This window comes from Castor canadensis, chromosome 19 (assembly GCF_047511655.1).
Source record: "Castor canadensis chromosome 19, mCasCan1.hap1v2, whole genome shotgun sequence".
Classification (NCBI taxonomy): Eukaryota; Metazoa; Chordata; class Mammalia; order Rodentia; family Castoridae; genus Castor; species Castor canadensis.
This window is the reverse complement of record NC_133404.1, coordinates 38,155,110-38,170,047: the sequence shown is the minus strand read 5'-3', so window position 1 is coordinate 38,170,047 and position 14,938 is coordinate 38,155,110. Positions and strand designations below refer to the sequence as shown.

At 37.9% G+C, this 14,938-nt stretch overlaps 1 protein-coding gene across 12 annotated transcripts in view; it reads right to left on the bottom strand.

Annotated features, from left to right (window-relative positions):
• Window positions 1–14,938, bottom strand: part of Akap13 (A-kinase anchoring protein 13) — a 273,195-nt gene that overhangs the window by 57,777 nt on the left and 200,480 nt on the right. For 8 of the 12 annotated variants that reach the window (XM_020185782.2, XM_074061538.1, XM_074061537.1 and 5 more), the window contains 5 exons: window positions 13,507–13,874; window positions 11,114–11,167; window positions 8,084–8,149; window positions 5,947–6,139; window positions 2,774–2,882 (listed from right to left, as the gene is read on the bottom strand). In XM_020185782.2, coding sequence (XP_020041371.2) covers window positions 2,774–2,882; window positions 5,947–6,139; window positions 8,084–8,149; window positions 11,114–11,167; window positions 13,507–13,874 — 790 coding nt within the window. The remainder of the gene's footprint in view (window positions 1–2,773; window positions 2,883–5,946; window positions 6,140–8,083; window positions 8,150–11,113; window positions 11,168–13,506; window positions 13,875–14,938) is intronic. The other 4 variants (XM_074061542.1, XM_020185784.2, XM_020185783.2 and 1 more) reach the window with 3 other exon arrangements.

Sequence of the window (14,938 nt, the reverse complement as noted above, 5' to 3'; positions counted from 1 at the left end):
TGGCTCGTGCCACATGCCCTGCCCTGTTGTTTTTAGTTTGTTTTTCAGGTATGGTCTCATGCTTTTGCCTGGACTGGCCTTGGAGTAGCTAGGACCACAGGCATGAGCCACCATGTCTAGCTTTCATGTACAACATGTAAGCAATTTGGAATTGGAGATCTGAGTCTACAGCAGATCATGAAATATCCAGTGGTCCTGATGCTTAGGGTATACCACATGCACTTCAGCAAAAATATTCATCTTCTCTTCAATGCTCAGTTTTAACATTTCCAAAAAAGACTCACTATGTGCTGAGAGAGCAGCTGAAGCAGTAAGAGGCTCTGCTCTCAAACCCTAGTGCTGCCCCCTCCCCCCCCCCCAGAAAAAAGAGAGAGTGAGTTCAGGAAAGATTTTTCATGTTTCTAGAGAATAATAAATACAGCTGGAAAATTTATAATGTATATATGAGAAGTACTAAGGAGAGATGGTGATAATAACATTATTGGTTAATCTTCCCATTGTAGCATATGGCAGTTTAGGGAAGTAAGTGGGGCTAGTTATCATTCAAACCTGTATGAAATGGTACTACAAATCAAATGAGGGCATTACATTAAGGGAAGGACTAAGCTCTTGTGTAAAACTCTGCTTTTGACAGCTGTCTACAACTGATTTCTGGTCTTCTCAGTGAGTCAAGCAGGAAATTTCCCAGCAACACGAAGAATGTGTCACAATCTCTAGGATCGTGTTTCTGGGAGTTAGCTGCATTATTTGTAGTTTTTGGATAGCAACCAAACACACAGTCAAAACTCATTTTGCTTTTTGGAGGGAAAATAATGAAGTGCTTCATGCACATGAAAATGTGTCACAAGATACAGGAAAAAGAGCTGGGCATGGTGGCTTACATTTATAAATCCTAGCTACTTGGGAGGCAAAGACCAGGAAGACTGCAGTTTGAGGCCAGCTCAAAGCAAAAAAGTTACCAAGACCCCATCTCAACCAATAAAAAGATAGGCACGGTGGCATGTACCTGTCATCACAGCTACACAGGAAGAAACAGTAGGGTAGTGGCCCAGGCTGGCCTAGGCATAAATGTGAGACCCTATTTGAAAAATACCTAAAGCAAAAAGAGCTGGGGCATGGCTCAAATGGTAGAATATCTGCCTAAAAAGTCCAAGACCCTATGTTCAAATCCAAAACCCACATAAAATAAAATAAAATGAAATGGGGAAAAAAGGTTTCTTTATGAGACACATTCTCTTGGTACTGGTTATCTCTTGTTATAGGAGTAGAACCTCTACTGTGTCACAAAATTTACTGGTCATGGAAGGAAGGTAACACAGGGAAGACATCTCTTTCTCTGGCAAAACATCTAAATCAAACCAAAACAAAACCAGGAGCAGTTCTGTGAGGTTAGAGCTGTACCTTTTTGAGAACAGGTCATTAAGCACAGATTTGTTTTTGAAATGCTAGTTATGAAAATGAGGACCCACTTAACAGAATCATCATCAATAAAATACATCTTATTCCACTGTGAAAATTTAAAAGACTAAGCCTCCAGTAAGCCAGGGTGAGAGACAGGACATCCCATTAATGCAGGGCAGCTCCTTCTGTCTCCAACTCCATAAGGGGACATGAAGAAACACCAGAGGTACGAGGAGTTTCTGTTCACGTTCTTTGCTTCAGCCTCCAGCATACCTGGTCTTTCAGCAAGGAACGTAACCTATCACTTCCTCTCTAATTTCATCTTCGTATCAAAATCTCACACTGTAATTACTCCTAAAATCACCATTTTTTAAAAATGAGGTTTCTCATTTATCTTTCTCACTTAAGTTTTTGCGCAGCTCATTCACAAATGTCTTGTGTTTATGGATGTCACGACATCTCTACATACCTTTTATAGCCAACTGATCAGAATCTACACCCAGTCCCATTCAGTACTTTCAGATCTAATCCTCTTGACACCTGCTTAATTAACAATGTACCTCAAAATTTCTTTGTCCTTCTGAGCTTGACATTTCTGAAGTGCCCAAACCAGTTACTTTGCCAGGTTTCTCCTCTGTCAAGCTCATGAGAAACAAAGATCAACTGAGGAATACTTCCAAATTAAAGGAAAATAACAAGGCATGATCCCATATTTTAACATATTCTCCTAAATGGGATCTTGGATCCAGGAAGATAAGAAAATTTGAAATGTAGGTAAAGTCTATATTAGATTACAGAATTCTGTCACTGTTAATTTCCTGATCTGGGTAACTGTACTTTGGCAACATAAGAGAGTATCTTCGTTCTTAGGAAATATATACTAAATTATCTAGAGGTAAAGAAACATTGTGCCTATAATTAATTCTCTTAAGTGGAGAGTATCTTAGGAAAACACTTTAAGGGGCGTGATATGGAGGGCAAGAGGCCAGCAAAGCAGAATTACAGTAACACTTGGAGATTCAGGTGAAGAATACATGGAAATTCTTTATACTCTTTTGCAACTTTTTTTTTCTAAAGAGGGTCATTTGCAACCTTTTCAAGTCTGAAAATTTCAAAATAAAACATTTAAAAAATGGTGTCATAGTACACCTGAGAACATAAGAAATGTGATGCATTAGGAGACCTTTAGATGGCAAAAGTAGGAAGAGCAAAGAGCTGACCTCTATGTTACCCTTTCCAAGCCCTGAGCCATATATTCAGAGGAAGAAGCAGGCAAGTTTTAGAAAGTAATGTTGTAGGGTCTTAGAGTGAGAAAAACAACAGAAAAAGTAGTTAAGCTATATTTAACATTTTTGATAAGTAGCATACTCACTGTCCAATCCTGGATTGCTGATTGTCATTAATGAGATGGATTTTGTCAGTGGAGAAGAAATGGCTGATGTACAGTAATTAAATCTCTGGTGCTTAGATCTGTGACATGTCTACGAAGTAAAAAAGTAAAGAACAGGTTCTAAGTACATGTTCCAGTGTTTTTAGAAAAGCACAGACTTCATACTCCAACACAACCTAGTGAAATAAGGCAGGACAGAAAAGGTTAAGAACACCTTCCTAGTAAGATGGGTCTGGATTCTGGTTTGGCTCTGCCACTTTAACAGCTGCTCAACTCCTGAGAACTTACTCAGTTTTGCTGAGCCCCACTTTTTTCATCAGAAACAGGGATAGAGTATTCATCCTTTATAGTGGTTTTATATCCCTCACCGCCTCTAACAATGCTTCAAGCTTAGTGAGTGCTTAATAAGTACCTACTGGACACATAACCCATTAAAAAACCTGCACTGGACCTATCAAATTACATATAATACTGGTTCTTTACAAGTCTAAACATCCCCTATAGCAATATAGAAGGATACAATATTATTACTGTTTTTAGAGTTGAAAAAACTGAGATGCAAATAAAGAGTATTTCAAGATCACATGAGTAAAACAGCAGTGCATCTGGAAAGAAATCTAAATCTTTCCCACATTGTCTTCTAAGACTAGACTGAGTGTACATGAAAATGAGGGTGACTAACATTTGGTAATTTAACTCTCTCAGTTAAATACACAGAAGTTTCAAGGCTGTGTAATCCAGTAACTTCAGAAGTTCCTACTAAAGATCCCTGAAAGCTGGACTAGGCGTGGAGGCCCACACCTGTAATCCCAGGCACTCAAGAGGTGAAGGGAGGACTGTGGGTTGAGGTGGTACGGCAAAAAGCTCAAGACCCTGAAAGAAACTAAAAGCAAAAAGGACTGGGGTGTGGCTCAAGTGGGAGAGCTGCTTGTGAAGCCACGTTCAATCCTCACTAGTGCCGAAAAAAACCAACCACAACTCATCAAACAGAAAACCTCTAAACAAACAAAAATCCATGAAAGACACTGCCACTTCTGGTGACAAGGGGTTGGTTTCCTCCCTTTGTATTGAGAAAGCACAATCGAACTGTTAACCAATGTTGATTATCACTTCCCTTTGCTTTAAGTAGGGTAAAATCTGTCTCTTTATGACTCACACAATGTGCAAAGAAAGCAATGAAAACCTATTACTAGCATGAATTCAACTCAATTAGTCCAAAGACTTCTGACTATTTAGAGACCTTGTTCCATGTGTAACCATGGAATCTGAGGCAAACAGTTGCTATGTTTCAAATACAACTGTGAGATCTGAAAAATGACCTCAGTGAAAGGCAGAGACTTTCAACAGGAAGTTGGCTGCAGGCAACTTGTCTAGATCAGAGATATAAGCAGCTCAAATACCCACTCTGAGGTCACACACAAGATGAAGAACTAAGCAGAGTTCCAGGAAGGCATTAAAATGTTGGTATTATCTAGAAACATTATTTTAACATCATTTACTAAAAGACAGGGTCACCTGTCAAATTTCTGGAAATACCTGTCTCAGAGAAGGTATCACACAACTAATAATAAGAAAATCAAAGACAAGGAAAGAAGCGGTGAGACCTGCAGACAGAAATGCTGAGTTTAACACTGTTTAGCTAATAAATCCGTGGTATTGGGCAAGTCACTTAGACGGGTTTGAAGCTTTAGAGGAATCTGAAGGGATACAGTGGCTCCCACTCTATGATTCTGTTCACTACAATTCTGGTATTTTTACCTGGCATTGCAAATGATTTCTGAAGAATTGTATACAGTTGAAATATAATTTACTTCTCAGATTTTTCATGCGTTATATAGGTCTTTACCAAAGCTGCAAACAGTAGCTTTTTTCTTCCTTTCTGTTTTTTGTATTACAATTAAGCTGAATAAATCTAAACTTGTTTCAATAAGCATATTCTCTATGCTCTCATTTTTAAAAAGTATTTTCTTTTTGAGACAGGGTCTTGCTATCTAGCCCAGGTTGGCATGGAACTTAATCATTGTACATCTGCCTCTGAGTGCTGGGATTTACAGACGTGCTCTGCTGTGCCAAGCCTTTATAACATTTTCTAATGTAGGAAGCCAAGTAAAATTCAACAACAAAAGAAGCAAAGTTCTGTCAGGCCTTTGATTTTCAAGAAGCCTGAATTCTCTTTATTCAACAGGGCTCATATGAGCATAAATAACAGAGTCATTACTAAGGTAACTGCTTGGCATCACCTTTGTATTTAGTCATGTCATGTCTATGTAGTAGGGTACAATGAAGAAATTTCTACACAAAACTCCAGTCAAGTCAAAAAATAGCTTAACACTTTTGTTTGTTTAATTAGAAATGTTTCATTAGATTTTTTTCCCCAAACTGCAGTCACCTATTCAAAGATGGGTGTTTTACTTTTCTGTTTAGTTAGAAATGTTTTATTTAGAGGAGTTAAGAGGTATCTCAGAACCCTTTCAGAAATTAGCCCAGTCTTTTGGCTCAAGAGGAGGAAGAAGGATTAGGGAAAAAGTAGGATGCTGCAAAAGCATATAATTTAAATTCTCAACTCAATCCCTTCCCCAGGAATGGTCAAAAGTGGTAAGTTATAATGAGGGACTTGAGAAGATGATAACTTAGAAAATCACTTGATTTAGCTGACAAGGCATTCCATGACCTTCGAGAAGAAGAAATGACTAAGTAGAGAGAAAGAGAAGGCAATGAGTGTAGATGCTGTCTAGAGATTTCTAGCAGGGACAGAAAGCAGAATGAAGGAAGAGTTACTTCCTGGACAATATGCTTGAGACAAAGTATATATTTTTTTTAGGAAGGAGAAACTTGGGACATAGTTCTGCAAACTGGGCAATTCAATAGTGACATGTAAGACATTTTTCTCCTGAGGTGGTAAAAGAATATTTCAGATACTCTCCAATGGTAAAAAGTTTGTTTTGATGAATATTTAATCTGTGCAGATAAATGATATTATTTAAGTGCTAAAAACTTGCTTTAGTGCTAGATTGAGTGTATTATTTAATGAGTAAGTAATCATAGCTGCTAGCTTTTTACTAACTGAAGCCCTATCTTCTATGTTCCTAGTATGAGTTCATATTTTGGGAAATTTTTTTTTCCAAATGAATAATATATACCTATTTCAGCCTTACCTGCTGATCAAACATCCTGTGTTCTCTCTGGTCTGAGTCCAGATTCTCTTCTGAAAGTGATACCAAAGAATCACCCTGTTCCTCACCACTGAAAGGGTGCATGAGCTCCTTGGAGTTTGCAGAGTTTACTTCCAGAGATGAGGATAGCTTGTTTCCAATACCAGCTCCTCCTGTCAAGCCTTCCAGACTGAAACTGAACACACAGCACAGCATTAATTCATTCTACTTACAAGTCTCAGAATGGAAGGAAGATACAAAATCCTTTCAGTTGTATCTCCCTTGCTCACCTATTATTCCTATGTCACCTAGTAAAACTGTGTGAGAGAACATCACAAATGAGCACCACCTACTTTCCCCCAGTATTCTTGGAAAGCTGAGAAGGAACACTGTACACAGGGTTTCTTGCCTCATTCAACTTATCTAAACATTGAGCCAGCTAAGATAATTTTCTCAGCTTTTTATCAATATGCTATATTGGACAGACCAATTTCTCTTATCTTTTTTTTTTTAATGTATGTGTGTGTTTTCACTGACTCAATACAATTAATTTTTGCCAGAATTAGCTCTGCTTATGCCAAATGCCACTGAAAAGGTATGGGCATGTGTAAGCTTGAGGAGGCAAACTGGTGGCTTGCCCATGTGTCTTGACCTTTACAACGGTACAGGCTTGCTTCCTGTCACTCAGGAGCATTATCATCTGTGCACACCTGGCCACACAACAACTGCTGACAGACTTCCTGGGAATTATTAGCTGCAGACAGCCACATAAAACACTTTAAATAACAAATACTGAAAAGCTATTGAGAGAGTTGTGTTTCTGTTTTTTGTTTTTTTTTTTTTTTTTTTGTCTTTCTATGAACAAAAGAAAAAAGCAAATTTGGAATTTTAAATGAGATTCCTGGGATAAAGACTTTGTGGTTTGCAGGGTAAAAAGCACTTTCTGTAAGTAGGAGGCTACAGAGAGTAAGTAGGAGGCTACAGAGAGATTATTTATCTATATTTCTTGGGTTTGCTGTCTAGAATAATTTGCATGTTACAACTGCTATCATAACTTCCTTAAAATAAGCAAGACCTCAAAATACTGTTGTAGGTGTCCATGCCCTCTGTTAAGAACCAGCTGGAAGCCAGGAGTGGTGGTGTACACCTGTAATCCCAGCTATAGGGGAGGTGCAGGTTGGAAGACGGTAGTCCAACACTGGTTCCTGAGAAATAACTAAAGCCAAAAAAAAGGGCTGAAGGCATGGCTCAAGTGGCAGAGTATCTGTCTACCAAGTGTGAGGCTCTAAAATCAAATCCCAGTACTGCACCCCCGCACATCTTCCCAGCTGGAATGTATTTGGTAGTATACTAAAGTTTAGTTAGCTCCATTCTGGGAAACTGTGTGGTTAATTGCTATAAAACTGGCTACTTTAATTTTTTTGGCATCATAAATTCCTTATGAACTGAAGCCATATGTCTCTGGCTACCTCTTGTGGGCAAATTAAACAGATTTGTTTTTCTTATTGTAATATGACAATAGAAATCATGACTAACTACAACTAAATATCTCTATAAAACTCATTTTCAATACCAGGATTAAGAAGATTGGCTAAGTGAAGAAGAAATTTAGTTTTCTGTTGTGAGCTATTTGAAAAGCCTGAGAAAACTGGATCTATGCTTCCCATAAAACTTAATCCTGAAAATGTTTTAGCAATTAAATCTGGCTATTTGGCTGAAAGAACATGAGCTGATGAGGACTCTCTGAAATTTGGGATCTGACTGGTGGATTGGGAAGGAAAACAGACCAGGGCATTGTATTAGTTGCCTTACTTCTTTCGTTGTTTTCCGAAGAATCTATGACTATGGAAAGACTACAGCAAAGAAAGACTGTCTACAATCCCACAGAGACAAGTCTGTGAGAAAACACATTTTCCCACATCAGACGAACATGATGCATCAGGGTACGCGGAGTGGCTCCTGGGCCATACCCTCTCAACTGGGTTAGTGAAGCCCACAGGGAAGGCGACAAACACTGCGCTCACAGCCAAAGCAGATGCCCACAGCATTCCAGGCACACAGAAGCCAGCACCAAGTCAAAAGCCAGAGGCCATATTTTCTGGCTCCCCGTTTTGTGGCTGGACATGTCATGATACTATACCTTCTGTAATTAAAGTCAGCACTCAGGGCAGCAGAGTATTGTACACCAGAGGGACACCAGCTCATACTGGGGATGACATCAAAGGCAGAAACAGAAATGGAAGAAGAAAAGGGGAAAGAGGATTGGGGTTATTAGGTTCAAAAAGAAAGGACATAGTTAGAGACAGATTTATTTAATCATCTGAAAACTTAGGAATATAACAACTGAGAAGTTAGAAAAAGACTAGAATAAGCACCAAAGAAACTTAAAATTGTTCTAATGATGTCTACCTAGACAATGTTTTGGAAAGGACTATGGGAGCTGTCTCCAGTCCAATATGAAAAACCCACACGACTCATGGCTTTCTCTGCAGACATTCACGGAGAGCCATTTCAACTTCCACTGCTGGGACAACCTGTCTTTATAGCCCATGGCTCCCATAACACCCTCACATTGCATCTTTAAACCTGGACCACTGGCCTGTGTGGGCTCACTGAGCAATCAGTTTCCTTTTCTCATGTGTTCTCATTAAACCAGAAGATTCATAAATCCTGCAGTCTTGCATGATATATAGTCAAAATTGTATCCATCTTTAAAAACTACTCAACTAGGATCTTCTGCCAAAAATAAGACTTACAACAATAGCCACATTCCCCTGGATTTTAATAAGGAGTGGAGTTATTTTTCTTAGAATTCTATGGTACTGGGAGGTGGCAAAAACAAAACAAAAAATTCTATGGTACTAAGTTAGACATAGGTCTTTTAAACCTTAAGCTTGTATCCATTTTTCCCAGCAAAAATTTTTCACAGCAGAAAATATGGAGTTGGAAAGGCTAAATAAATATAGCGAGCTTAAAAAACAAAACAAAACTGATGAAGTACTCTCTGAATGGAATTGTGTCAACAGGCCATGACTTTTTATTTTTTTGAGCTACACCGCCAGTGCTCTAGTTAGGATTTTTCAATAATAAAAGCTGTCATCTAAAAATCACACTGCTGCCATTTGGATCTTAAAATTCTAAGTGATATGCTTTGTTTCAAAAGGGGAATAAAAATAAACCTGCTGGACAGCAGTATAATCACTCAGCTCGCTATTGAATCCAGCAGATGGGAAAGCTGTGAACAACAGAAGAATGCATCTCAAAGATGTCTAGCAACTGCTTGGTGTCCAAGAGGGGATTTGGGGTAGAGGAAAGGAGACAAGGAAAACGGAGGAAGGATATATACGTTTCTGTCATAGCACTTCTAAAAGGAAATCTTTAAAGTATCACTTAAAAATAACTTAAATGGTATAAAACATTTTAAACAGAGGTTAAGAGTACAAAGCTTCTACGTGCAAAAGCAGAAATAAACATCTTAAGAGACATGTCTAGCCTGGTAAGCAGAATCAGACTTACTTGTAATTTAGTTATGTAAGCAGAAGCAAGATATACTTTAAAAATGTATTTAAGATTCAGAAGTCCATTTGTTGACATTATTAACTTAATTTTTATACTTCCAAAACGTTGATAGGGATATACCTAAATATCCAATTTCTTTTGAAAAAACCGAATGTGGCAAATCAATAACTAAGTACACATTACCAGATCATCCTGAAAACTCATTCTTTTACTCTCAGAATGTGAAATGTTGTGGAAGACTGGGAAGAAAATGTAAAATAAAGAACAATGGGGAGACTAATAGATATTTTAGCTTTTCTAAGCATCCAAGAAGTTGTGGATGTTCTGTAAGGTTTGCCCTTCCTCCTTTCATAACTATGAGTATTTCTTACAGTACTCTAATGACTTAGTTCCTCAGTTATTGGGGGTAACACTTAAGGTCCTTTGGTTTGAGATTTAGAAGTTCTAGACTTTTAAAAAAACAAGTATTCCTACCTTTAATACTTGTCAGAATGATTCAATTTTACAAACTTGTAAATTATACACCATGTTCTTTCTACAAAAATAAATTTCACAAAGGAAAACCTGTAAGTTGAATTGTTTATGATCATTGTATCTATGTACTAGTTTGGACTGAATCCAACAACTTCCTGTCCTCCACCATGTGATCAAGTCCACGTTTTTATTTAGTCCATAATGAAGACCTTCTACTGGAGAAACTCAAACATATGCCCACAGGTTTTAGGTGCCTTCTACTGAAAAAGGCAGTAATAATCTGTTCTCCCAAAGAGTAACTTAACTAAAGGAATGATCAGCTGAGATTCACGAGGATATCTCAAGTTAAGCTCAATTTTATTTTTGCCTATAGTAAGGAATTAAAGGAAATATTCACTTGAAAAACATGAAGTAGGAAGCTCACTACTTCTCTGCTTCTTTACAAAGATTCAGCTAATGGATAAAAATGTCTCTTAATATGAGAAATAAACAGTAACAGAACCATACTTTTTGGATTTCTAAATGCTTTTTCATGCAATGGAAGAAAAGGTCACTAACGACATCTGAACAACAAAACAAAACTTAGCATTTGGAAACACAAAGCAAATCAGCACTGTTTGACTAGAAATAACTTCTCAGCTTCATATATTCGTAGCTTAAATTTTAATCTAACAAACAGTGATTAAGGAATTCAAAGACTCAGAGGCTAGCCTGTGCCTCTTATAACTGCTTTGTGAAGGATGATGTCAACAGGGAATGGAAAGTGCCAATGGCCTAGCAATAATGCCTTCACTACATGTCAAAGAATGTGCTGAAAATATTTAAGGAAACAAGGGTTTCCCAGAGTTTATTTAGAAAGGTACAAAATGGGAAATTTTTTGAATTCTAGAAAAAGTTGGGGTGGAGCCTATTATCAAAGTCATTTGAATCAGTAAGTACCAGAAAAAATACATTTAAAAAAATTTACGAGCATAAAAGAATAGAAAAAAATTCAAAAAAACTACCATATGTCATATGAAATAGACACAAGCAATTAGAAATCACCTATACTTTATTTGCCTGAATTAGAACTGACATCACTCAAAAACAGATTGCCCAATCATGGTAAACAGAATGAGAAGCATGTTAGTATATGCTCAGAGGCAACACGGTTAGTCCAATTCAGTGAACTCTGTACCTTCTCCTATGAATGGGAGGTCTCCTGACAACATCCCCAAGAGCTCGCATTGAACTGAAAATGAATGGTGGAAGAAGTCAGTGATGCAGGTGAAACAAAATGGGATATGAACACATGAGATACAGATACCATGCCTGGAAGAGACACACTCCCCAAGGACAAACAGCACAGAAGGTAAGGGACTGAAACAATGTTGAATGAGAAAAATAATCAGAACCAAAAGGTCTCTGTAGAGGATGACTTAGCTCCCTTTTTGTTCCAAGGAGTTAATAAATGAAAAGCTATGAAGTTTCTTAAGTTATAAAAGTAAAGGGATCAGAAAAAAGTACCATTCAAAACTTTGAAAGTATTTTCTTTCATACTTTAAAATTCAAGTTACACAGTATTAAGGTAATGCTGTAAGAACTAGTCATACTGTTAAAGTGATAATTGAAGCCTAACTCATCCATTTTATCCAGAATATTAAGTCAGTGGTGCTAAGTAACCCTTAACACTAAGTTCAAACAGGAGACTCCATGACGCACAGCTAATAAATACAAATAACTTAGGGTTCTAGGCTCAGACCAGCCATAATATTACCATATAATCTTGAGTAAGTCATGTAGTGTAAGCTGTAATTTCCTCTTCTGAGCTACATAATTCATTCAGTCATGACAAAGGGATCCACTATAGTGATATAAATATATATATATATATAATGATATATCAATAAATAAACTGTTCCTTCATGCTGTTAATCACCTAAGTGAAGGATGTCTGATTAAGACGTTAGCCTTAGCCAGATGCTGGTGGCTCATGCCTGCAATCCTAGCTACTTGGGGCGGCTGAAATAAGAAAGATCATGGTTTGAGGTCAACTCTTGGCAAAAAGTTTGTGAGACCCCTATCTCAACCAACGGCTGGGCATGGTGGTACTTGCCTGTCATCTCCTGCTATGTGGGAAGCTTAAAATAGGAGGGTTGTGGTCCTGGTGGGCCTTTGCAAAGAGCAAGACCAAAATAACCACAGCAAAAAGGGCTGGAGGCATGGCTCAAGCAGATCCTCTGCCTTGCAAGTGTAAAGCCCTGAGTTCAGACCTCTGTACAGCCAAAAAAAAAAAAAAAAAAAAAAGTTACCCATGCTTTAGGGAGAGAATTCTGCTACAGGTTATCATTCCCCATACGCTTACATTTTCTATTACTGTGAATGATTTTTTAAAGTACAGCATGCACAAAAATGGAACAGAAAACCTTTCCAACTCGGTTTTTGTGCCACCTAGGATTTCAAATGTATATAAATACAACATAGCAAAATAAAGAGCACTGCTTATTTTTTAGACTAACGTCCTAAACTGTACCACAGAATGGTAACAGGATTGTAGAAAGAACATTTAACTACGAGACCAAAAACCTGGATTCTATATGCCTTGGGTTAATGATGTAAATTTTTATCTGTGCCAGTCTTCTCACATGCAAATATGGGGATAATACCACCTGATTCATGGACAGAACTAAAAATTACATGAGGTCAAGTGTTTTAAAGGAGTCTGAGAAAATGAACAAACTAGCAAAGTATAGGGTATTACTCTGAGCTCCATGAAGGCAGAGACGGTCCTGTTTACCTCTGTATCTCCATAACCTGAACAGTCCTAGCATATAGTGAATACTCAATGTATACTGGCTGAACAGACTGGAAATCACAGCAGGCATCATGCTACATGTTCTTTAGCATTAAAACTATGTGCTCAAATCCACCTACGCAGTCAAGGGCAGAAACCAAACTCAACCTCTATACAGCCTGTTGTTGAACAGAAGGAATAAGGATGGGTCACACTTGTAAAAAGTCACCAAGACCTTTTACTAACGATTTGGAACACATGGGAAAATACCAAACAGTTCTGTGGTATTTCATAAGTCTTATACTCTTTTGAGAATTAAATACTGATAATCAGACTTATCGAAACTTCTGCATTAGAAACAGATGGTTTTAATTCTGGATAATACTTGCAGTAACAAATAGACTGTAAGACTTCCTATTTATTTCTCAATTAAAAATTGACACGAAAACATTCCCTTCAATATTCATAAATTTCATTAGTAATAAATATTTATTTACCACTCACTATATGATAATCATGGTTTACTTATTATTATTACAAATACACTGTAAGGTCAAGTATTTTGCAGATGAGAAAATTAAAGCTCAGAATGGTCAAGTGATTCACCCAAGGTCACCTACATGCAAGTTACAGAGCTCGAGTCTAAACACACACCTTCCTGATTTTGAAGCTTATATATTCCTTCTCTACCACAGTATCTCTTAAAACCTTTTACCAAGAATAGCACCAAATTAGAAACTTCTCAAAAACAAGCAGATATAGAAACATTAAATGAACAGAATGGGCTCCCATCTTACCTTCGCTGGTTCATTTCTGCATCACTGGCTGCGTTCTTCCCAGGACCCCAGCTGTGCCTCCGGAAAGGGGACAGAGAGCGCATGGAGCTCCTCAGCACAGAGCAGCTGGCGGGCACCTCAGTGATGCTGTCCATCTCCTCCTCCTCTATTTCACCACAGCCAACAGGCTCACTCTCACTTTCTCCATCTTCAGTTCCTACCCCAAGGCTGTACATGCCATCAGGGCTTTGGTGGTCTCTAGACTTGCTTAGCTTTGAAATCTGAGGGATGGACATGTTGTTGCCATGAGAAGAATGCTGATCCAGGGAAGCTGTGTCATCAGCAGAACTGGATCCTGTGATATCACAGACTAACTGCTCTTCCTCAGGCTATAAAGGAGAAAAAACGTATGTGGTTGAAACTGGCATGACTGAGGAGACAGTCTCAGTTACTCCAAGATGATGGCTTCACATTTGATCCAGATGGGCAAGATCAATAATTGACTCCAAGCAGATATTATTAAAAAAAAAAAAAAAAAAGCTTAACTGCAGCTGGATTCAAATTACTGGACTCAAATCATCCCCTTGGCCTCCAGTACAGGAATGTTCTAGGTCTGTCTTTCCATTGTCTTACTGGTGGTGCTAGGCCAGAAAATACATTTTTTTCTTCTTATAGAGGAAATAATCCTTAGGTCAGTTCTTTCAGTTAATATAATCAACTGAAAGAAGGAACCATTAGTCTCTGTGGTCTCTGCCATATGAAAACTAACTAAAACAAGGTAGGTTGTGTGGCTACAATAATGTGAAGCTCCAAGTTCAAAACCAAGTACACAGCTGTTTTTAAGTGCCTTTTTAAAAAAGTGCTTATATCCCACCGAAAGTCTGTCACAAATACCTGAAGGAAGAAAGCGACTGCTTCTCTTTTCACTGACAATTAATTTAGTGTTCTAAAACCAAATCATACATAAAATAATCTTAGTAAGGGTCTCTGATGAAGTGATAATATTTTCTCTCTGAAATACTTCTGGCATCTAACAGCCTGATGTTATATATCTGTATATGGTTCTTGGAGGAGAGAGAGAAGGAGGAGGAGTGGGAGAGGAGAGAATATAATGAGTCCTTTCAGGTTTGGAATGGAAATCAAGCCTTATACACGGGAGGGTTTTTGTTTTTTGTTTTTTTATTAAAAAGGTTTGATTTAACACTTCTGACCAAAAGCATACTACCTTCTAAAAGCACCTTTATACCTTTGGGTTTGACCTCACCAGCTAATCTAAGATTTTTCACCCACTCTGATGCATTCACCTTCCTAGACTGTTTTTTAAAATAACATGTGAAGTGAGACTGAGGGAAAATGCAAGGGGAATCACAGAGAGTTCAGCAAACTGAGGCCCAGATTGTATAATGGGCTTTCCCAAATACTGAGTGGCAGAATCAAGATTTGAACCCAGGGT